The sequence below is a fragment of the Pelodiscus sinensis genome, chromosome 4, assembly GCF_049634645.1.
Source record: "Pelodiscus sinensis isolate JC-2024 chromosome 4, ASM4963464v1, whole genome shotgun sequence".
In the NCBI taxonomy this organism is placed as follows: Eukaryota; Metazoa; Chordata; order Testudines; family Trionychidae; genus Pelodiscus; species Pelodiscus sinensis.
In genome coordinates this window covers 89,644,533-89,667,458 of record NC_134714.1, presented here as the reverse complement: position 1 = coordinate 89,667,458, position 22,926 = coordinate 89,644,533, and the positions used below count along the sequence as shown (strand labels likewise).

At 46.2% G+C, this 22,926-nt stretch overlaps 1 protein-coding gene and 1 long non-coding RNA gene across 2 annotated transcripts in view; one reads left to right on the top strand and one right to left on the bottom strand.

Moving 5' to 3' along the window:
* NAV2 (neuron navigator 2) overlaps positions 1 to 14,687 on the bottom strand; it is a 696,386-nt gene extending 681,699 nt beyond the window's left edge. Inside the window, exons 1-2 of the mRNA XM_075927729.1 lie at positions 14,549 to 14,687; positions 8,110 to 8,712 (exon numbers count right to left, since the gene is read on the bottom strand). Of these exons, the coding sequence (XP_075783844.1) occupies positions 8,110 to 8,184 (75 nt within the window). The 5' untranslated portion in view covers positions 8,185 to 8,712; positions 14,549 to 14,687. The remainder of the gene's footprint in view (positions 1 to 8,109; positions 8,713 to 14,548) is intronic.
* Positions 14,688 to 14,838: 151 nt separating this feature from the next.
* On the top strand, positions 14,839 to 22,614 carry LOC112545942 (uncharacterized). Its single transcript, XR_003089529.2, has 3 exons — positions 14,839 to 15,455; positions 20,953 to 21,426; positions 22,143 to 22,614. It is a non-coding gene; the product is annotated as an uncharacterized LOC112545942 (long non-coding RNA).
* Positions 22,615 to 22,926: the final 312 nt, after the last annotated feature.

Here is a 22,926-nt window from a genome sequence, read left to right as displayed (position 1 = left end):
CAGACCAGAGGACCAGTCAGTCAGATATACTCTGGCAAATCTAACAACACATTCTTAAATCTTTCAAAAGGACAGAAGAAAATCCAGCTGCCTACATATTATACAGACATACATTCATGAGCAGGAGAGCTCTTATGGACAAGCTCACAGCAGAAATTGATTTAAAGTCTGATTGTATGAGATGCTCAGCATCCCCAGGACCACTGCCACCATGCTAAAATTATTTCCTTTTCATTTTGTAGAGTTTCATTTCAAGCTGCACCTGCATCTCTGCATTAGGTAAGTTGCTTCCCAAAAGGCACACTTCCAGTGACACAAGAAGGTGTTTGGAATCAAACCACTGGGATAATTGTCTCCAACTCCTTTTCTTCTGATTAAGATTGGTCTAGTCGATGAGCATATCACAATCTCTACCCTGTGCCCTGGATTACAGTAAAAATAAAAGACTGGACAGTCTGCTAAAATTGCACATAAACCCAAGAGAGATATTACAGGTGCTTACATTAAGCTATTCAGAGTACTTCATGCTCACAACTACAATAAGAGAGACAGAGAGTCTCTCTCTCTCTCTCATATTTATTTATATATAGGCTTTGAATCACCAGCATATACAGATTACTGTTGACCTGGTTATTAATCCTACCTTTATATTTTTGGCTTTTCAAAAAGGTCAGTGGAGAGCTTTTGAAAATCCTAACAAACTCTAGGTCAGGGCTACATGACATGTGGCCCAAAGCCTGTTTGTTTGAAGTCCATAGTGCAGTTTTGGTTTACATGGGGCTCAACACACGGCCCCGAGTGGGAACCAAAACAAAAAAAAGTCATCACTATAATGGTCTTTTGTTTATATGAGTTTTACTAGTTAAATTTCTGGATTGGCATTGCTTATTAGGGCTATGTCTACACTACAGGCTTCTTGCGCAAGAAGCTTTTTGCGGAAGAGATTTTCCACAAAAACTTCTTGTGCAAGAGCACATCCACATTGCAAAAGCACATCGAAAAAGCAATGTGTTTTTTCAAAAGAGAGCATCCAGACTGCATGGATGCTCTCTCGAAAGGAAAATGATTGCTATTTACAGAATGGCCACTGGGGCACCTATTTTTTTTTCATTCCCTCTTTTTGCACAAAAAAATCCCTGCTCCCCAGCCACACACACACCCCTTCTTGTGCAAGAGCTCTTGTGCAGACACGAGTTATTCCTCGAAGCAGGAATACCTACACTGGAAAAACCCCTCTGTTCTTTTGTTTTTCTTCCACAAAAATGCACTTGAGGTGTGGACGCTCTGCGAGTTTTTGCACAAAAACTGCAGTGTAGACCTAGCCCAGAAGTGCTGTCATATGGGTGGAAATTGGTCAAATACTGCATTTTATTAATATCAGCAGAACGGATTTAAATGGGGCCTTAATTTTTGTATTTATGCCTGTCTGTGAGAGAAGCTATTTGCATGTACAGGCAGTCCCCGGATTACATGGATCTGACTTATGTCAGATCCGCACTTATGAATGGGGCCTCTCTCGCCCTGGAGGACACGGGCAGCAGGACCGCCCAGACATGCCGCGGTCCCGCCCCCTGCGTCCTCCAGGGCGAGAAAAGCCCCGTTCATAAGTGTGGATCCGACGTAAGACCAGGCTTTTCTCGGGACGCCTGTGGTAGAGCAGCTGGGACGCTGCTGGTTGGTCCCGCGGCGCTGCTCTCGGCGTTACTGGACCAACCCGGCAGCACCCCAGCTGCTCTGCCCCAGGCGTCCCCATGTCAGCCGCTGCTGAAAATGACCAGCGGCTGACTACAGGAAGCCTGAGGCAGAGTTGCTCTGCCCCGGGCTTCCTGGAATCAGCCGCTGATCAGTTTCAGCAGCAGCTGACTTGGGGACGCCTGGGGTTCTTAAGTTGAATCTGTATGTAAGTCACAACTGGCATCCCGATTCAGCTGCTGTTGAAACTGATCAGCGGCTGATTCCAGGAAGCCCGGGGCAGAGCAACTCTGCCTCAGGCTTCCTGTAGTCAGCCGCTAGTCAGTTTCAGCAGCGGCTGAATCTGGACGCCAGTTCCGACTTACATACAGATTCAACTTAAGAACAAACCTACAGTCCCTATCTTGTACGTAACCCGGGGACTGCCTGTATATGCAACCACACTTAAGTTGCGGCCCTCGGCATGTGCTGCAAGTATCATTGTGGCTCCCAGGGCTTCCAAAGTTGAGTAGTACTACTCTATGTCATATCCTTGGTAAGGGAAAGAATTTCTGGATTATGAACCCCTTTTCTGATATTCTGAGAGTTAGTAGTGAGCAGTTCATAACAATTTAAAATATTAAGCTCTCACTTTGATGCATGAGCAAAATAATCCTAAGGAGACACTGTTACACACATTCACCTGTATATTCTGTGACTTAAGCAACCGTCAAACTGACCGTGTCTGAAAGGAAGAGCAAACACAGAGAAAGCTCCTTTCACTTGAGGGTACGTCTAGACTACAGGCTTCTGTCGACAGAAGTTTTGTCAACAGATACTGTCGACAAAACTTCTGTCGACAAAGAGCGTCTCGACTACATTGAGTTCTGTCGACAAAGCAAGCTGCTTTGTCGACATGGTAGTGTAGACGCAAAGGACAGTTTACATTCACTAACACCTTCTGTCGACAGAAACTCTGTCAACAGAAGGTGTTATGCCTCGTAAAATGAGGTTTACCAGCGTCGACAAAACTGCTGAGTTCTGTCGACGTTATGTCGACAGAACTCAGCGGTAGTGTAGACGCAGGTATAGTTTTGTCGACAAAAGTCCACTTTTGTCGACAAAACTCTGTAGTCTAGACACACCCTGACAGATAATTATTGGAAGAAAAAGCCATTAAAGTCAGAACGTTCCATTTTGACTTTAGCATAGAGAAGATTGAATAGTGTATTTCAAAGACACATCAAATCCTACTTCAACTGCTTTTAATGTGCAAGGCCAGATCCTCTACTTGGTATAAACTGACGTAGTCCACTGTATCCCATTAAAGATACTCACTTAACGTCTAGACTACATGCCTCTGGCGACAGAGGCATGTAGATTAGGCTACCAGACATAGTAAAATGAAGCGGCGATTTAAATAATCGCTGCTTCATTTAAATTTACATGGCTGCCGCGCTGAGCCGACAAACAGCTGATCAGCTGTTTGTCGCCTCAGCGCAATAGTCTGGACGCTCCCCTGCTGACATCAAAGGTATTTGTCGACCACCCAGGTAAACCTCATCCCAGGAGGCATGGGTGGTCGACAAATACCTTTGATGTCGGCAGGGGAGCATCCAGACTATCGCGCTGAGCCAACAAACAGCTGATTAGCTGTTTGTCGGCTCAGCGCGGCAGCCATATAAATTTAAATGAAGCGGCGATTATTTAAATCGCCGCTTCATTTTACTATGTCCGGTAGCCTAATCTACATGCCTCTGTCGCCAGAGGCATGTAGTCTAGACGTACCCTTAGGCTGGATACAAAATTATACACCATTATTTTCTAAACCAAAACATAAAATGTTAAAATTGGTCAAAATAATTAAAGTATGGCTGCTTGTCAGTCACAAAACATACAATGTTATATTTGCAAACATAACATTGTGTGTGACATTTAAAACATTGATTTTTTTTCCTAACTCATCTGAGCTGTTTACTCTCATACAATGCAAGATTGCAGGATTGTGTCCTTAATAAACTAGGAACCCTGTTTTACAGGCTAAAAGGGATTACTTCCCAAACCCACCGTAACAAATTCCTAATTTTGCACCACTCGAGTTAATGTATGCTTTGCTGTTGGTTTTACTGCGACAGAAACAGACTGAAGCAGAGGATAAATAAAGCTTCTACCACACATACACAATCTGGGTTCTAATGTTATTAGAGAGCCAACCTGTATCTTGCTGGATGGATTTCAATCTGGCTCATTTTCTAGTTGAGCAACGAGATAACGTCTGTTTATGCTGGCACACCACAACAGCTTTCTGCTTTTGCACAAAAGAAACTCTTGCTGAACTCAAGAAGTGGCTCCACTGGCTCAGCTGTGCAGTATTTGCAAAGTGTTTTAAGATCTCTGCATGAAAGACATTGTGCACACTGGACAGTCATCCATCCAACACATCTAACCACACCTTAAAGCATTCAAGCTATAAATTAATACCTATGGGAGTATTTATGCTCATGAAACTAGCTTTAATTGATGGTAATGTGCCATAGATTTGCTTGATTGTACAAATGTAACAACCTGAGGGGGGTGGAGGGAAGCACGTAAGAACCCCATGGCATATGAAACCAGCCATGCACATCACAAAGAATGTTTAATAAGAAGATCTAGAAGAATGACTACGCATCAGATCTATCACACTATATTAAAAATATTTCAAAACTGCTTTTAATGTATACTTAAACTAAAGAAGGGCTTATTTACCCCTATAGTTCTTTTATTATCCATAAAAAAAGTAAGGGAGAGAAGGAGAATATTCTTGTAAGTACAACAAACTAAATGAGTCTGTGTTTTTATTAGCCACAATGCACTTTATCAAAGTAAGCAGCTGATTTCTGAATCAAATTGGACCACATCCACAAGTAGAAAAATAAATTGAAGATTTTTCTCAAGAATGAATTAAACTGCTGATTAACTTTATCACCAGTTTTAATCATCTCATCAAGGTCCATTTATTTACAAATATGCCATATTTGTGAAAGGAAAAAAGCTATTACATCTGACTGAGAACTCAGGGGGAAGTCAGAAATCAACACAAGAGACATTCCCCTTCACTGATCAATAGTTGTAGAAAATGTAAGTCTTCCATCTGTACTATTTAACTCAAATTCATTTAACTAACACTTTCCTAACTAGATTACCCCTCAACAGTTTTTTACAAGCATTATAGTGATTTCTCCAAAGCACCTACTTCAGAAAAGATCAATTGTGAATTTATTAAATGATGGATGAATGGATATCTTTAACTGGTATCAAACCAAATAACCCGCAAAACTTCAAAACAGAGCTGTACAACTGTCACTGATGTTCCTAGTGTAAAACATTCATTAGTCATATATAGGGCCAAATCCTCCTCACAAAAGTCACAAAAATAGGTCCACTGGCTTTCATGAAGCTATGCACATAAGTGAAGACATGGTTCTTAAAGCTGATCCACTTTTACCCTTAAATTAAGTGTTGCGTGGGATTTAGCTATCTAATTCTCACTAAAGCCAATGAAAGCGTTGTGGATAAATCCAATGTGACTCTGAACATTATTAGTGTCAATCCAATTGAAATTCCAACTGAAAAGAACCTGCTACAATCAAATTGAATGGGGACTGAAGCAGCACCCAAATTTCTATGCCTTTTGGAGGATTAACCCAAAACAAAGAGAGATAGTAGACAACAAACTGAGAATTGGACTAAATATTCTAAATTAGATGCTCAGGAATTTTGCTACTGACAAAAGCAGAAAGGAAAGGAAATAAAGACAAACTCCAGTCTAGTTTCTTATTTTGCTCGGGCAGGATAGATCATTCAAAAGCAGCACTTCAATATCTACGTGTTTATACGTTTTATATTGTTGTCCGAATAATGCTAAAAAAAGGATATAATCTTTTACTGCTGAGAGAAATTCAGACTTTAAAAAACATGACAGTGTGTGATTTCCCTGATTTAAAATTAGTTTGGCCTTATTTTATTCCTATTCTTGACTGATTTTAATGATCAAATCTGTCTAATTTTCAATGCTTCTTGATCAGATGCACAATATTCTAAGCCATATTTTCAAGGATTCTAGATTTACCACGTGTGAGAAATTGCACGGGAGACTCTTTTATTCACATCCACAAAAGAAAAACTGCATCTCTATATTCTAGATTCTCTCTCAGCAAACATAAATTGGAGCAAAGTTTTTGCAAGTAATCTTTCCCTAGAAAATTCAATAGGAAATGAAATTTAATACTCTATTAAGACTTATTTTGCAAACAGAAGTGAGAGAGATCACCCAAGCGTAAAGAGTCATTAAAATGGATCTTACATATATCATTATAAATTTAATAATCTCCATGACGGCTAGAGTTCAAGTTAAAATGAATGTCAGCTAAGCATGACCAATTGATGTTATCCCAGCTGCTACTGAGCCTCACTTGAGGTTATTATATTATATTTCTAGAAGCTCCATATTACATGTGCACCAAAACACCCTGAGCCAGGAACAGATGGGAGATGTAGACTTCTATACCTATCAGCGAGGACAGAATCATAACTGCTTATTACTTTTGGTATAACAGAACAATTAGAATATACCTCTGTGTCATAGGTCCCAAATGTTTCCCTGTTAGAGCTTGAATACAGTACAAATATTAACAGTCTCCTAGAAATGAAGTCAACAGAGGGATTTTCTTTCAGCCCTTATTGATTTATTTCAGTCCCAGAATGCTTCCTTGAAAAATAGTAGAGGGAGGATCTTGTCAGGTTTACAGCTAATAGATCGGAGTGCATTAAAATCCATTTAGTGCTTCTTCTGGGTTCCTTAAATATTGTCATTTCTTACTAACAAAAGAAAAACATTTTTATCTAGTTTGTAAATGCTCCTTGGACTGGCTTTATTTCCTAGACAGAAAAAGATCTGTATTTAAAAAGAAATCCCTTATTCTTTGACAGACTCAGTAAAATAATATACTGGCTCTTCCCCAAATCAGTTGACCTTGTTGAAATGTTAAAATAATTGGTCAGTTTTCAGCTCTCCTATGTCATCACTACCATATGACTTCTTTATTCATTTGAGGGATATTAAAGAGAGCTCCCCACAGAAGCCAGAATATGTAATTTTCTTTCACAACCAAATCCTCATTAGAAAAAATAAATCATTTATACAAACATACATCAAATTTAACAATATGTATGACTTGTGCCAAGACAATAACTTGAAACCCTCAGTTGCTCCCAGACTATCAGTTTGCCAGAGATGGTGGTTTTGTTTAGGTGTATTTAATATGTAGCGCCATTCAAATTATTAAATAATGCAATGTTATCTTACTCTGGAAACTCCCAGATATGAACATTTCAAGGTACCACTGATCAACCTTAGTTTCACATTATAGTGTTTTTCCATCACAATGATGTCATTTGATTGTACATTAAAAAAAAAAGTCATACTGGTCTCAGAGGGTATGTCTACACAGCAGCATTATTTCGGAATTACAGATGTTATTCCAAACATCACAAAGAGCATGACTAAACTGCAAGCCATTATTTTGTAATTACGGCAAGCTGGAGGACTTCTTATACTGACTCCTGTAACCCTCATTTTACGAGGAGTAAAGGAAGCTGAAGAAAGAATGTTCTTCCTTAGACTTTCTGCACAGCAGAAAGTGACAAAAGCTAGAGTAAGCTATTTCGACTTTAACTACGCAATTGACATAGCTCAAGTTGCATAGCTTATTTCGGCTTTAGCCTTGCTGTGTAGGCATGCCCATGACATAGGCAGGAAACAGTATTTTTCAGAACCTCTCTGAATTCAGTAGCTAAAAATCACAAGAAACCTGAAAATGTCTACAACTTTTCAGATTAATTTGTAAAAGTAGACTAAATAAATCAACTTGATATTATAAAGCATTTTGTCACCATATCATTCATATTATCGACCCCGGGATAACAGGCTCTTAAATACTCTCTTTTCCCCTCTCTATGCCTAAATAAATGAAATACAAGTGGCCTCTGACTTGCGACGCAATTGGTTCCCGGGGAAGCATCGCAAGTCGGACGCATCATAACTCGAACCCTCATTTACAATAGGCACCGTGTGCCGTCGTAAATGCAGCCAAGGACGTAAGTCGGGGGGGTTTGGCCCCTTCTGCACTCACAAAAATGGTTTTAAGTGTGGGGGGGTAGTAACTCGGGCGGTCGCAACTCAGGCGTTTCCAGTAAAGACCGGAGGATCTTTCAGACCTTTACTCCCCAATGTAGCAACAAGTCCAGAAAAGCCAGATTTTATATTTTGAGCTCACCCACAGCTCACAAAACAATGGAAAACATAATGATCCAAAAATTATCAACTGCACTTGAGCTCGCTGAAACAAGCCCAGCAATTTAAGCACAAAATGCCATTGGTGAAGTCGTGTCACTTACCCTTTTTTGATCTTCCAGGCCATGTGTCACAGGCTTTCTTTTCTGATGTTGGCTAGACTCAGATCCAGGTTCCATTTCCCAGTTAGAAATATTTGTTGAGTCACCTTAAGCTGTCCCTCAAAATCCACAGTATGAACAAATATCATTAAAAAAAAAAAACCACCACAAGAATTCCTTCAAATCTCTTCCTTGTTTCTTATCAGCCTTTCAAAAAATGTTTGCCATCGCTGATTATTATCCTAACAAGCAGGCATTCTGAAAACCTATACATCCTATTTTAGCTCAGATGTAGAGTTCCATTTAAGTGCCTTATGGTTGGCAAAGCTGAATCCATATCCAGTTGTTTGTGCCACATTATTGCTTCATCAGCCTCCTTTTCATTGCATTTTTAGCATGGATAATTTATAAGTCAATAAAGGTGTAAACGTGCATTTAATCCACTGGGTTGATATTATCAGCATCCCTCTCTTGAACCACCTTCTGCCCATAAATCACTGTAAACACTTCACAATTATAATTGCCTTTTGCAGATCTTGCAGGTGTTACTAATGTCAAATCATCCCTGCAAAGTTGTCCTCTTCTTCCACATATTCGAACATATGCCTACAATGAAATCATATTTTACCCAAAGTCAAAAATCAGTGTAATCATAGTACATTGTACATACATGACCACTTCATCGGAGCATCTCAACGTTCTTTACAAATATTAATGCCTTTGGGGCTGGTAGCATTAAGAATCACTATGGCTTTGTCTATACTGCCATTTTTTTTGGCAGAAGATACGCAAATTGCACTCTCACTTGCATATCTTCTTCCAATCCTTTTTGCAGAAGAGGTTTTGCCGCTAAAAAGCCCTGTGTAGATGGGGCCATTTGTCAGGAAAAAAAAAAAAAAAAAACCCTTTTTCACAAGATCCCTTATTCATCAAAAAATTAGGTTTACAGGATCTTGTGGAAAAAAGGGTGTTTTTTTCCCCCAACAAATGGCCCCATCTCCTTGGGGCTTTTTAGCGGCAAAGGATCAGCAGAAGATATGCAAATGAGTGCAATTTGCATATCGTCTGCCAAAAAAAATGGTAGTGTAGACATAGCCTATGTGTCTACAGTATTCCTAAGGTGCCAGTCATAGTAGTATATAGATACTTGCCCTACTGATACCTAGAAAAACTAACTCTAGGCCAAATCCTGTGTAGTCTTTCTACTAGACCCAAAGCTAGGTTCATTAGTGGCCCATGGTTCTTTTCAGAGGGAGCCTCTTCAGCAGGTTCAACAACAACTTTGTGCCATCCCCGCAGAAGCTTCAGGGTAAGGATGTATTTGGAGGGAAAGGAGGTCATAGGAAAAAACAGGCAGATCAGAAATAGATGGAAGTGTGCTTGGGGTGATTCTGTGGGAGTGGGGAAGGACGAAGGTACAAGATGATGGCAGTAGGGTAGTGTAAGTTACCAGGGACTGAATCCTCCCCTCTGAAAACAAAAAGAAAAGCTCATTTCTGTCCCTGTACCATTAGGATCAGTGCATACATGAAGTCCCCAGATAAGTCAGTAAGCCAGTCATGCCAGGGAGAACTCTCTGGTAATAAGTGTTTGTAGGCTCATGCCCTGTCTTTCAAAAATATATCTGTGGTTCACTGGGTGACTAAGAAGTCCTGTAAAACTTTTCACTGATATCACCAGCGTGTATTCATCCTAAGTAAATCTTGAGCGAGAGCAATAACAAACTAATAGCTGTTTGGTGATAGGATGGAAATGAACTGTTGCTGTCAGAGAAGTGTCCACATCACACAGACCTACATCATAAATAGAACTCTTTGGCCATCTCAATAAATACACCAAGTACCAAACATAGATCAGTGACTCAGCTGCCCCTCAAACTCTGCAGGTGATCCCTGAACATAAAGAACAAAGGGCATTCTGGCAAAGCTAGCACTGCTGCTGTCCATGCCATACCATTCTGGGAATAACCGGATTTGACCAAAACAAATCAAACCAAAAAAAAACCCAAGTCCTCACTGATGCGGCCCCTGACTGAGAAGGAAAGACACTCCCCCCATTCCCCATGCACAACAGAATCTAGAGCAGCTCAGGCCAGTAGATTGTGTGTGCTCCAGTGCCATGAGGAGGGAAAGGGGGGCTGGAACACCAGCACAGGCTCCCCAATGCTGGGGGAAGGTGCCCTGAACCTCGGAGACCAGATCCAGGCAAGCTGCAGGCCACAAGCAGCCCCCAGGCTTTAGGACAGGGATGGGGAACATAGAGGGTGATAAGCCACAGATCAGTGGTTAACAGGAATAGTATAAGAAAACAAAGTGGAAGGAATTTTCAGTAGTTAATTGGCAATGCCAATAACTAGAACAGCAATTTAGCCACTAAGGAACATGGGTGGACTCAAACTTCCACTAAATTCAGGAGAAAAAAAAGTCAGTGTTGAGGGGAGAGGTGACCACACACACACACACAAAACCAACTCTGCTCATATATTGGTTCCACAATCTCAAGGTGGCACCAGCATGAACTCCTCTGTCATAGCAAGTTATGACAGAAGAGTCTCCCTTTGCCCTGGAGAAAACGCAGGTATTTAGATGGTCCCTGAATATTAAGTCCTAGGAAAGTATTGGTTAGTGAATGTACAAAATATATTTTTATAATTAAAATTTCAAACCATAAGCCTGCTGGGACATTAGGATGTATTGGTCAAGAACTACTGTGGTATAGTATCTGATCCTAAGAGTTGCTATGTACCCATGACTTCCTTTTACTTCCGTGGGTGCTTTCACTATTGAATACTCTCAGGATGAGGCTTCTATTTAAGCACATAAAAGAACAGGCTATAAAATTACTTTGAGCGAGAAAATGTTAATAGTTTGACATCTCTAATAGTTTAGCAACCCAGATAATTTTAAAATATTAATTTTTGTGCAGGAAAAAAAATCAAGGGAATAGTAGCACTGACATTTCCCCAAGGAAAACCAGGGTCTGCTGAGGTTTCTGTAAGGTGGAAATCAGAGGGAGCGCATTTATTAAATCTGGTCTAGCGTATGACAAAAGGCTGAATTCTACTTCCATTTAAAGCAGTGGGAGTTTTACTAGTGACTTCAGCTAAGAGGGAGATATTATTGTGCTAGCACTGTTTAAGTTCTTTCAGTTACAAACTAACAGCTACCCCTCTGAGATTAATTCTCTATTTTGAATACTACGAAGTTGTAAGAGCAAGACAAGTCCCTTTAATACATCTGGTAAGAATTTGTCTTCTAGGTTGAAACCACAGCTTACTACAAAGTGTCAGCCCAAAATGTATGTGAACATCTGTGTTGTAGTGCCTCTGGATTCAGGTAGTAGTGTTTTGTCAGCTGACTGGTTTTTCTGACTGAATTAGTACAGTGCTGCACCTCATAAAAGGTGCTACATTATCTTCATAGAGTGAGGGCCCCCTACCCCACTGATCCAAAGAAAAACACACACAATGCAAATGAAGCCTCAGACACTCACTGCACTAATGTTCCTCCACAATATTTTGAAGGGACCACCTCTAGGCATGAGTGATTAGCTCATTTTCTGTGGCCCATTCAGCCATTGCCCTCTGTTGAAACTGCACACAGAAGAGTGCCTATTAATGCAGTTGTGGTGATGCTTTTATACTCAATCACTCGGACATCATTTGAGACCACAAAACTTATTTCATACAGAAATAGTGAGCAATTTCTAACTTCTGCTCTGAGCTGCAGATTCTTCCTGGTCTGTGGCAGCACACCTATTATTGTCAATGTGTAACTCGAAGCTTGTACACCATCTTTAATCTCAACAATAGCAACACATGCAAGAAATACTTTTGAAGATACCCTTAAATCACAGCAGTAAAAACTTTTCTTCCTCCAGTGATTCCACTGTGAACATGAGACTGCATCAGTCACATCTTGTTATGCCATACTGTGAGAGCATGACATAACCAGTGCAAGTAAGGACAGCGTCTCCCTGCATGAAAGGTCCTCTGAACCATAAAAAGCAGTCTCTCACAAGTTCTTTATATTCCAATTTTTACTTTTTAACCATCTCAGCACCAACTTAGATTGAGTCCAGAGGATCACATACCAATTTAATTGATATTCATATTTCCTCTGGACATACAGTGAATGCCCTCTTAAGGTCATGTTCCCAACCCTTTGTGCTTATGTTAATTTGCATCCAGCTGCACTAAAAATAAGAAAGCATCTTGTTACCATTGTTTTCCTTTAAAAATATTAATGCAAGAGAATAGAAATCCTAGTGCTTGAAGAACATTTGAACAAAAGGGTTCACTAGCCAAAACATTTAAGATAATTAGTGGTTCAGTTTCATGTCCCAGTTCTCTCCCAACAAAAACTAAGGAGTTTCTGCTCTATCCCAACCAAAATCTAATCCCAAAGCCGTGAAATGTTAATTTAGTTGGTAGAAGATTGGTGTAAAGGCAGAATCAATATATCACAATAATCTGGTTTAAAATAAATTCATATTTTTTTCCAATAAGTACACTTTGAGACATCACAGAACACTTAACAATTTTAAGGCTACTATAGTGCCGCATCACTGAATATCACTATTTAATAACAGTCAGAAGCTTCGGGGCCCCATTGTACTACGTTCTGCAAACAGATACAAAGACACGACCACTACTTTTAAAGAATTTATATCCTAAAGCCCCAGTCCTGCCAAGATTTACCCATTGTCTTAATTTTAATCATTCTAATTATCCCCATGAACTTCAATTAGATTAAATCTTTGCAGGATTGGGATCCAAGGCTCCAGTCCTGTAACTGGATCTGTGCAGGTGGGCCACTATACTCCTAAACAGCCTACTGACTTCATTAAGGCTGCACAGAGATATAGCAGGCCATATTTAAGATTCAAGTTGTAGGATCAGGGCCTACCAACAAATAAGAGATTTGTAACTGATTCATCATAAGCAAATACAAATATCCTCCTTTACTTAAAAACATAAATAACCATGCAAGTTACAGAAATCTACAGTGTCCAACAAACCTCAATTCCTTTGTAAAAACCAAAAATGTAGCAATGGGCTGCCTTCCTAAAGTAGCCTTCTGGGGAAAAAATACTGTAGGAAGTTGCTCTTGGTCATATATACCATAAAATAAAGGGGGAGGGGAGAAATCTTTTGTTTGTATTGGGATGCTTCTCTCCAGAAGGTATTGTTTTCTGATGGCACAGATATCAACATATTCTTGAGTGCAGAACCATTCTGAATAAGAAAATTGAATCTACATCAATGAGTTAATTGCTATCCTAGCAAGATTATCCAAGCCATATGTTCCTTTCAACACACTCTTTACAAAAAATTCAATAACTTAAGAATGTTCCCCTCACCCCCAAAAAGAACAAAAAAAATCTGTATTTTAACTGCTTTCTTTGCAAATCTACAACTAGTAAAGAAGACAGCAGCTGAAACAGCACAGGAATAGCTCCAAAGCCAAAATAAAAGTCAGACCTGTTTAATCTTCCAGCAGAAGTTAAAGCTTCAGAAGCATTAATGCATTCAGCCTTTCAAAAGATTTAATTAACTCATTACTAGTATAGCATTTTTAATTAGTCTTCTTGTGCCAACAGGGGAAAGCAAAAAGAAGCTACTCTCCCCACCTTTGGCTTTAAGGAGCAAGAAGTAAAGGCAAAAGGAATCCAAGAAACGACAGATCTGCTGAGTGCCTGGGATGGAGATACAGCCAAGCTGCTACCGTTTCGCTCTCAGTTCTGCGGGTCCTAGTCGTGATCTACAGCTCCCAAGCCCCTCTCGCTCACCCGCTGCACCGCCTGGCTGGAAAATGGGCTGCAGCCGCCTGCTCTCCTGCCTCGGTCAGTGCACTCAGGCTTTGCCCTTTCATTCAGAGATCAGCCCCAGCTGCTGGCAGCTAGGGGCGGTGTCTTCCCCCTCCCCCGCAGTTGGTCACTTGAAGCTACCCGCACCAGTAGGTTCCCCGGTGCCTCCTAAGCAGGAAGGAGCACATGCTATTTGGGGAGTGCAGAAGGGGGTTCTCCCCCAATCTTCTCCTCTACAAAGGGCAGATTTCCCATTGCACCTCTATGCAGCAGGCGGGGGAAGGAGCGGTTCTCCTCTGATCTGCGTGGGAGGCGAGGGATAGCTGCGAGTCTAGGCAGATTTCCCTTTTGCACCTTTTAGCAGGAGGCACCTGGAGGAACGAGTGATTTCCCCTCCGATCCTTATGGGAGGGGCAGCGAGGGGATGATCGCCCCTTTGGATCCCTTCCGCAGTGGGACCCAAGGAAGGGGCAAGAGGAAGCGTTTCGGGGGGACAGGAGGGGAGCTGCCCCCCTCCCCGTCTCGCAGGAGGGCGACAGGCGGATTGGATTTCCCCCGGGCACCCCCGCCCCGCCCCGCCAGCCCGGGCTCGGCCCCTCCACCAGCCCTGAAAGAAAAAAAAAAACTTTCGCACCCTTCTCCGAGGCAGGGAGACTCCCCCGCGCACCGGGAGGGGAGCGGTACCTGCCCCCTCTGGGTACCTGCCGCTCCGGAGTAGCCGCACGCGCCGCCTTCTGCTCCTCGGGGACAGCGAAGGGGGGGGGTGCCGCCCCCGGGGTGACGGGCAATGAGGAGCGATGGGGGCTGCTGCGGCGCGAGACCGGCTCGGGGGCTGCTCACCACTCGCGGGTGCTGCTACTCACTCGCGTTACCGTAGCAACCGCCCCCTCCCTCGCCAGCCAAACCCAGAGGGCTCACGTGGGGCGCGGCGGCCAATAGGAGGGGGCTGTTTGCACCCCACCGGCTGGGGAGGCACATTCAAGCCGGGAGCGGGGCCGAGCCGCTGCAGCGCGGACTTTCCCTCGGCGCGCGAACGTCCCCCTGCGCCGCAGCCAGGCGAGGGGCCTGCTGGCAGGGGCGCCTGTCGGAGGCGCGCAGAGAGAGTCGGCGCCTCGCCTCTGTGCCCCGCCAAGCGCGCCCCAGGGCCCTGAGGTGCCGCCCCCCCCCCCCGTGAGGAGCATCCCTGGGAAGTCAGCCCCGAGCCATGAAAATGCACCATCGGCGTTAGCACCCCCACTCCGGACCCCGGGGGGAAACAGGCAGGGAGACGCGTCCCTCGGGTAACGAACAGCCAGAGGGAGGCTCCCAGCGTCCTGCCCGTGCCCGCCCTGTTCTGCCGCTAAGCAGCAGCGCGCGGGTCCCAGGGCAAGATCAAGTGTAGTATCCAGGGGTGGCCCGTGACTACAGGCGGACTTGGCCGTTGCCTAGGGCGCTGCCGCCCAGGGTGCCCGCAGCCGGCCTCGGACCGCTCCTGCTCGTATCCAGTGGTCCTGTGAGATCTACACGGAACACGTCACGGGCCACCGGCAATCCCAGGACAAGTAAGACCACGTGGAAGTCACACAGGACCGCGGGAGGGTTTTTTGGGGAGATTCTTCCTCCTTTTCTTTCCCTCCTTTTCCCTCCCAGGAGTCTAAGTTCATAGCTCACCACAGAGGGTGAGGCCAGGTTGCACCCACGGGGTCTCTCTTGACTCACTACCCTTCACCCTGGTCAAGACATCCTCCCCCCCATCAGGTGCTGCTCCCCAACGAAACAGAGGACAGGGATACAGAGGAAGGGGATGCCAAGGGACATGAAAATCTTTGGGACTGAGCACAGACTCTGACTCTGTGGACCACATCGGGACTTTGGTCCCTGGTCTTTAAGACTTTGAACTTTGGGATTGTACTTGATCTTTGGGTTTCTGTGATAGGTTGGAACTGTAACTTTGTTGGCAACAGTGGATCTAAGTTGCTGCTACTTGGGCTGTGTCCAGACTCAGGGTTTTTTTTGGGAAAAGTAGCCTTTTTCCGAAAAAACTTCCCCTGCGTCCAGACTCAAGCCGCGTTCTTTCGAAATTAAATGGAAAGAACGCGGCTTTTCTTTCGATGGCGGTAAACCTCATTTCACGAGGAAGAACGCCTTCTTTCGAAAGTTCCTCTTTCGAAAGAAGGCGTTCTTCAATGTAAATAGGGCTTCTTCGAAAGAGAGCATCCAGACTCACTGGATGCTTTCTTTCGAAAAAGCAAGCCACTTTTTCGAAAGTTCAACCTGCAACCTAGACGCTCTCTTTCGAAAGAGGCTCTTTCGAAAGAGGCTTGCAGTCTAGACATAGCCTTGCTGTGGGGGATCTGGCAGGGGCACCTCCAGGGGTAACTCACCCTTCTTACCCCCCCTGGAGGGCTCTGTTGCCCGCAACAGCTATAGAGATAAACCCAGGGGCTGTGTCTACACTGGGCCTCTTATTCCGGAAAATCAGCTGCTTTTCCGGAATAAGCTGCGAGCTGTCTACACTGGCCCTTGAATTTCCGGAAAAGCAACGATGCTCTACGGTACAAAATCAGCCACTATTCCGGAAAAGCTACACTGCTCCCGCTCGGGCATAAGTCCTTATTCCAGAACACTGTTCCGGAAAAGGGCCAGTGTAGACAGCCCAGTAGTCTTTTCCAGAAAAAAGCCCTGATCGCAAAAATGACAATCGGGGCTCTTTTCCGGAAAAGCGCGTCTACATTGGCCACAGATGCTTTTCCGGAAAAAGGGCTTTTCCGGAAAAGCAGCCTGCCAATGTAGATGCTCCTTTTCCGGAAAAACTTAAAACGGAATGTATTCCGTTTTAAGCAGTTCCGGAAATTCAGGCCAGTGTAGACACAGCCATCAAGAACAAGGAAGCAGCAGAAGAGCACACCAAGGGACGGAGAAGACGTAAGGACTCGGTGTCATACACCACCAGGGGAGGTTTTTTGAGTTTTTCCTCCCCCCAAGGACTGAGCTAATGCCACCTACTGTGAAAAAAAGGGGCCAGGGCTTCCCAGGGAAACTTCACCCACTTTCCCCCCAGAGGGCCGTGCCCATACAACAGTCGTGGCTAGAAACTCACAAGAGGACACGGACACGGAGGAAGAGGACTCCGAGGGACACGGAAGACCAGAGAATGCATTGGTCTTTCCCCGACACACGGACTTTACATATATAAATTACCCATCCAATTGGGATTCAGTCAGGCTTGCTGCCGGCTGCATCCCCCTTTGTCAGCCAGGGCCTCCACAAAATCTCTGACAAGGATCAGACCTCAGGAGAGCCCAGGCTGTATCCCCCAAGGGATCTTGTATATACCTCTCCCCAAAAATTAATTGGGGATACTAAAATCAGGCAGATGATGGGGCCTTCAATTACCCTAATATCATAGTTCTACTAAATAAAACCGGTAGGTCTACTCCCTAGGGAAAGCACCCCCACCCACCTATATATATATACTGGGATTCTACACAAACCATTTACTATCTTCATCCGGGGCTTCACATGCTCCCTTTATGCTCTGCTGGCTCTCCAAAAGCCACACACTGTAACTCCACCTACTTCCTCCCCATCATTCCCCAGAATTTACATATGTACTCTTTAGGCCATATAAGAGGCACAACTGGTATTCTGGACGATGCGGCTGCTTTGTAAGTGGATCATACCCATGGCATACACAAAGTAAAACGGCACGGGGTCTTGGAACCAAAGCACTGGGCTCAAAAGTCACGCTGCTGCTGTAATGTAAACCATGTACCCCTTCACCCTAACCTCATAACCTGTCTCTGGATGTGTCTATTTGCTCTACTGTTAACTTGTATCTGTTGTTTGTTTGCAAACATTCTCTAAATAAATGTTAATCTGTTCAATATCTGATATGTTCTCTGAGACCTTTATATTAAATGGATTTTTGGAGCAGGGGGTCAGAACAGGAGCTTGCTCCAAAAAAAAAAAAAAAAAAAACCCTCACAAAAACCACCTTGTGCCTATGCCAGATGAAACTGGGCCCTTACAAAAAGGGAAGTCTCAAGTGTATGTGTGTTTGTGAAGAGAGACTTCAAGCCTTGAAGGTGTTGGTCTAATGTCTAACTGTCACTCACTACCCCTCACTTTCCCATCTGTGCAATGGGACTGATCACTCATTTCACACAACTGTCATAGGACTTGTTTTATCAATGTGTTTGTAAAATACTGTAGATAGTTGCCACTCCAGAGCACTTCCTTATGGGCTGGACTGGCCCCTGCAGAGCCACCCAGGATGTGTCTACACTGCACTGCTAGATAACTAGCATTATTTTGAAATAACAATGTGAGCATTTACATAGCCATTCCCTTATTTCAAAATAATGAACGGCCTTCTCCGACTTCTGTAAACCTCATTCCACAAGGAATAACGCCTCTTCCAAAATAGCTATTTTGGAATAGGGAATGTGTGGATGTGACACAGGGAGTTATTTTGAAATAAGGGGCCTCCAGGAAATCCCACAGGTGCCTTGCTGGCCACTCCATTCACATTCCTCAGGACTTCATAGTTCCTCTTCTTCTGCAGCCCTTAAAGCTGCAGCCACAGGGAAAAGGGCTTGTGGCAGGAAGCTGACCCTGACAGCCTCCAGCCACACTGCAGCTGCCACAGCAACTCAGCCTCAGCAGGCCAGCAGGCTGACCCCAGGTCCGGCTTTAGGAAGTGCGGGGCCCAATTAGAACAATTTCAACAGGACCCCGCAGCAATTTTGGTTGAACAAAAAAAAAAAAAAGGCACACAAAAGTTTCAACATGGGGCCCCGGGAATTTTTTTGATTGAGTAAACACAGCACAAAAAATCACACACGCACAGGCGGCCGACGCACTCCTCCTCTGGGGCTGGCAGGGCCACAGATTTATATAATTTTTGGTGGTGCCCCATTAGCCACACCCCGAGCCCTGTTAACCAGGCCTCTGGAGGTAACATGCTCAGGGCAAGATAGACACATGACCAGAGGTAAAAGGTGTCATGTCACCCCTCTTGAAGGACTTTTCCCAGCATCCTCCTACCAACAGGGATTAGTTTGGCCCCCACCAAACTCCTCTCATGCAACTATCATGCAATTTCATTAACCCAATGTGTGTGACATTAACTTGGGGGCAGAGAGGCTGGGGGAAATGTTCCCTCTAAGGCTATGTCTACACTCTGTGGGTTCTTCCGCAAGTAAAGCCGTTCTTGCGCAAGAACCCACAGAGCAGCCACACTGCCCGCCTGCTCTTATGCAAGGAAATTTACAGTACGGTGTGGTAAGAGAGGGTGTCTTGCGCAAGAGCTATGCTCTTTTCTAACAGGTGTTAGGTCTCTTGTGCAAGAGGGCAGTGTGGACACTCGGCAGGGATTTCTTGCACAAGAAACCCCTATGGCTAAAATGGCCATTGGAGTTTTCCTGCGCAAGAGAGCGTCCACACTGCCATGGATGCTCTTGCGCAAAAGCACAGCTCGCACATGGCTGTGTGGACATGTTCTTGTGCAAGACTTCTTGCACAAGAACCCTTGCACAAGATGTTCTTGCGCAAGAAGCTGCCAGTGTAGACATAGCCTAAGAGTTTCCTCCCATGAGCAGAATGGATTTTGTGTTGTGCACCTGTACTGAGTTCATGTGGCTTGTTTGGATGTGCCACTGTGGCACCCAAGTTACTAATAAATATTTTGTAAACCTTTACCTTTTCTCTCTGCTGCCATGTCTCCTCCCCTTGCTCCATCAGCTCCCATGGTGGCTGCTGCCCCCCCAACTCCTCACCCTCCTCTGCTGTCCTGACTCCTGCCCTTCTCACTGCCCTCAGCCTTCCTGCAACCTGCCCCCCTCCACCAGCCCTTCTCTCCCCCCTGTGCCCACTCCCCCAGTAGCCCCACTCTGATCATGTGAGCAACCCCTCCTCATCCCCTCTCCTAACACCTTCCTCTACACACCTGCCCGGCCTCTCTCCTTTGGTGCTAGTCCCTCCCCTGCAGGTGTCTGCCCTTCTGCTTCACCCCAGAATCCCCTGGCACCTGCACCTTCCCTTAACCCTACACCCTCCTGGTGCCTCCCCCTTCCCTTACTGTCCCTGCCCCCTTTGCCCTCTTTTTCCATGATGCCCACCCCCTCACCACTCTGTGCCCCCATTCCCCTCCTGCCCCTCTGTGCCCTCACACATGACTTGCACCATCCCCACCTTTCTCATGCCCACCTCTTCTTTCAAGCCTTCTCCCAGCACCTCCCCCTCCCTCTTCTAGCCCCCAATGCCCTTCCCCTCTCCTCTCCCAGCATCACCTTGTCCTCCCTCCCACTGACACCTCCCCTCCTGCCCTTTTCCTCATTGTCTGCACTTGGCCCCCTGGCATTTGTCTCTCCTCCACGCTGTCACTTGGTGCCTTCCCCTTTCTTCCCCTTCCCGCTCCGCACAAGCCTCTTCCTCTCCCATCCCTTCCCCCCCCCCCGCACAAGCCCCTTTCTCTCTCACCCCTTCCCCCTCCCCACAAGCCCCTTCCTCTCCCACCTCTTCCCCCTAGTTTTCCCCCTCCCTTACCTTCTGCCTTCCACTTTGCAGGGACAGAGTCTGTGCCTGGACTCTGAACCTGGAGCTAGGGCTAAGCGGTGCAATGCAGCGCTGAGCAGTTTTAAAGTCCCGGGCCGTGACGTCACGTCATGCCCGGGTGTCTCCCTGCTCACCTGGGAACGCCACACATGACAGCAGCAGCTGGTGGCGGGGAGCCGGACTGAAAGCTGTGCACGGCAGGGACGGGATGGGACCAAGGGGGACACTGTGGGGCCGGCCGGGGTGAGAGGACACGCGGGGAGGCCGGCAGGTGGGGTCCGGGGACCGCTCCAGGCAGAGCCAGGGGAGAGACCCATCTCCAAATATTGGTGGAGCAGGGCCCCCGGCTCTGAATATTAACTCGCCGCCCATGGCGCCCAGCACACTTCCGGGTTCAGGCCGTGGGGCCCCTTTAGGCGCGGGGCCTGATTCAGGGGAATCGGGCGAATCAGCCTAAGGCTGGCCCTGGTTGACCCCCTTCTCCCTCTCTCCCGTTCCCAGAGAGCACTCTGAGGGCTCCCAAGAACCTGCAAGGCAGAGATCCTGACGCTCATTGAGGTGTGCAGCGAGGAAGAAAACCTCCAGGATCTCCACTCCAGACGGCGCAACGCTGACATCTAAGGCCACATGGCCAATACCCTGGCCACATCCAGACCCAGGAGCAGGCCCAGATGAAAGTTAAAGAGTTCTGCCACAGTAAGGGGGCACAGCTCCTACTCCAGGGCAACACCACACTCCTTCCCCTATTACCAAGACCTGCACCACATCCTGGGGGGCAGTGCAGCCCTTGACCCACGCTGGTGGTCAACTCAAAGCTGGAGACACCTGTCATTACCCACCCAAGGGCCAGAGCCGGGGAGCAGAAGGAGGAGGACCACAACACAGCCAGCTCCATCACCTCAATGACACTGGAGCCAGTACCCAATGGCCTGGATGTGTCCCAGGCATCCTCCAAAGCTGGGGAGGGAACATCAAGTGAGTGACCTTAGTTTTCTCACACAGACAGGGTGGAGGTTGGTTGGTGTGTGCTCCTCGCTCAGCCTTCTTGGCCTGAGGAATTGCACTGCAGGCCATGCACAAAGATGCACATGCAGTGGCAGTCTGGGCCACACAGCCCCAGAAGGCTGCATTGGAGCACCCTGGGTTCCTAATCACAGGTTCTAGGGAGGCCAACCACACTTCAGACATGCAGGTGGGACACCCTCCCACCACAAGAAGAAAGCTGGGGACAAGGACACACAGACTCTGGAGTACCACATACAGCACGTGAGGATGCCTGCACACTTGAGGCAACACCCACTCCTGGGAACAGGGCTGCCAGGTATAGATGTCTGCTGCTCACAACCTCCTCCCCCCACAACCTTATCCCTTCTCCCCCAGCGGCCAGGGATACAAGTTCTCTCCCCTTGGGATACCACCACTGCTGGACCCAGTGTGTGGGGGGCAACAAGGCAAGCCCAGCCATCCCAAGGCCCCCTCCCACCCATAGTATGACCAGCAACCTCCCATGCCTGCTTGCCCCTGGGATGTGGGGGAAGGGGGAAGCAGGCCACACATAGACTTGCTCCCAGGATATCACCTTAATCTGACCTGAGAACTGACAGTCTCGGCTCAAGGTTGAGGGCAAAGCTTCAGAGACAGTGTCTCCAGGAATGACTGACCATCTCTTTTTATTCTCCCCTTTTGGCCAGCCGCAAGAGGAGGACAGGCAATACCACCTGAGGCAGCCGCCTGATACTGGAGAAGATGCAGGCATCGGAGAATGCAGGAAGAACTGATGCAGGAGCACTTCTCCATACTCTGGGCCCTGCACAAGACACTGGACCAGAGGCTACAGGACAACATGCAGTGGTAGTAAGAGAGCTGGACAGAGTTGCTGCAGCAGAGATGCAACATGTGCACAACAATGCAGGATCTCTTTACCCACCTGGAGTCAGCTCCTGCTCCTCCCTTGCCTGCCAGCTTCTGCCTCTCCTCCTCCTATGCCTGACCCTACTTCAGCACCCCCATTCTTGCTTCTCCCCCTAGCCTCCCTGTCCTCCCCTTCCCCCGCCCGCATGATTGCTGAGCCCCCCCGCCCCCCACACACACACACACGGCAGAGGAACCATCCACACCAGGCACCACTCCCAGCCCTAACCCTGAGCCTCTCCCCACCCCTCCTCTCCCTTCCAGCTCCCTCCTCCCCCATCCAAGGTTCTCATCCCCCCTCCTCCCCATCCCCTCTTCCAGATACTTTTCCCAGTTACTTCTACCCCAAATAAATAACCAAAGAGTTCATTTTTTTCAAATCCAGTTGTTTAATTGTCTCTGCAGGGGAAAGGGTGGAGTAGGGAAGGGAGGGGTTGTTGGAGGAAAGGTAGAGGGGGGCAAGGCACAGGCCACTAGTAGGGAGGCCCTGTGGGAGAGTGTCACTGTGGTCCTTGCAAGAAACTCTCCCTCAGGGCCTCACAGATACGCACCCTCGCCTGATCG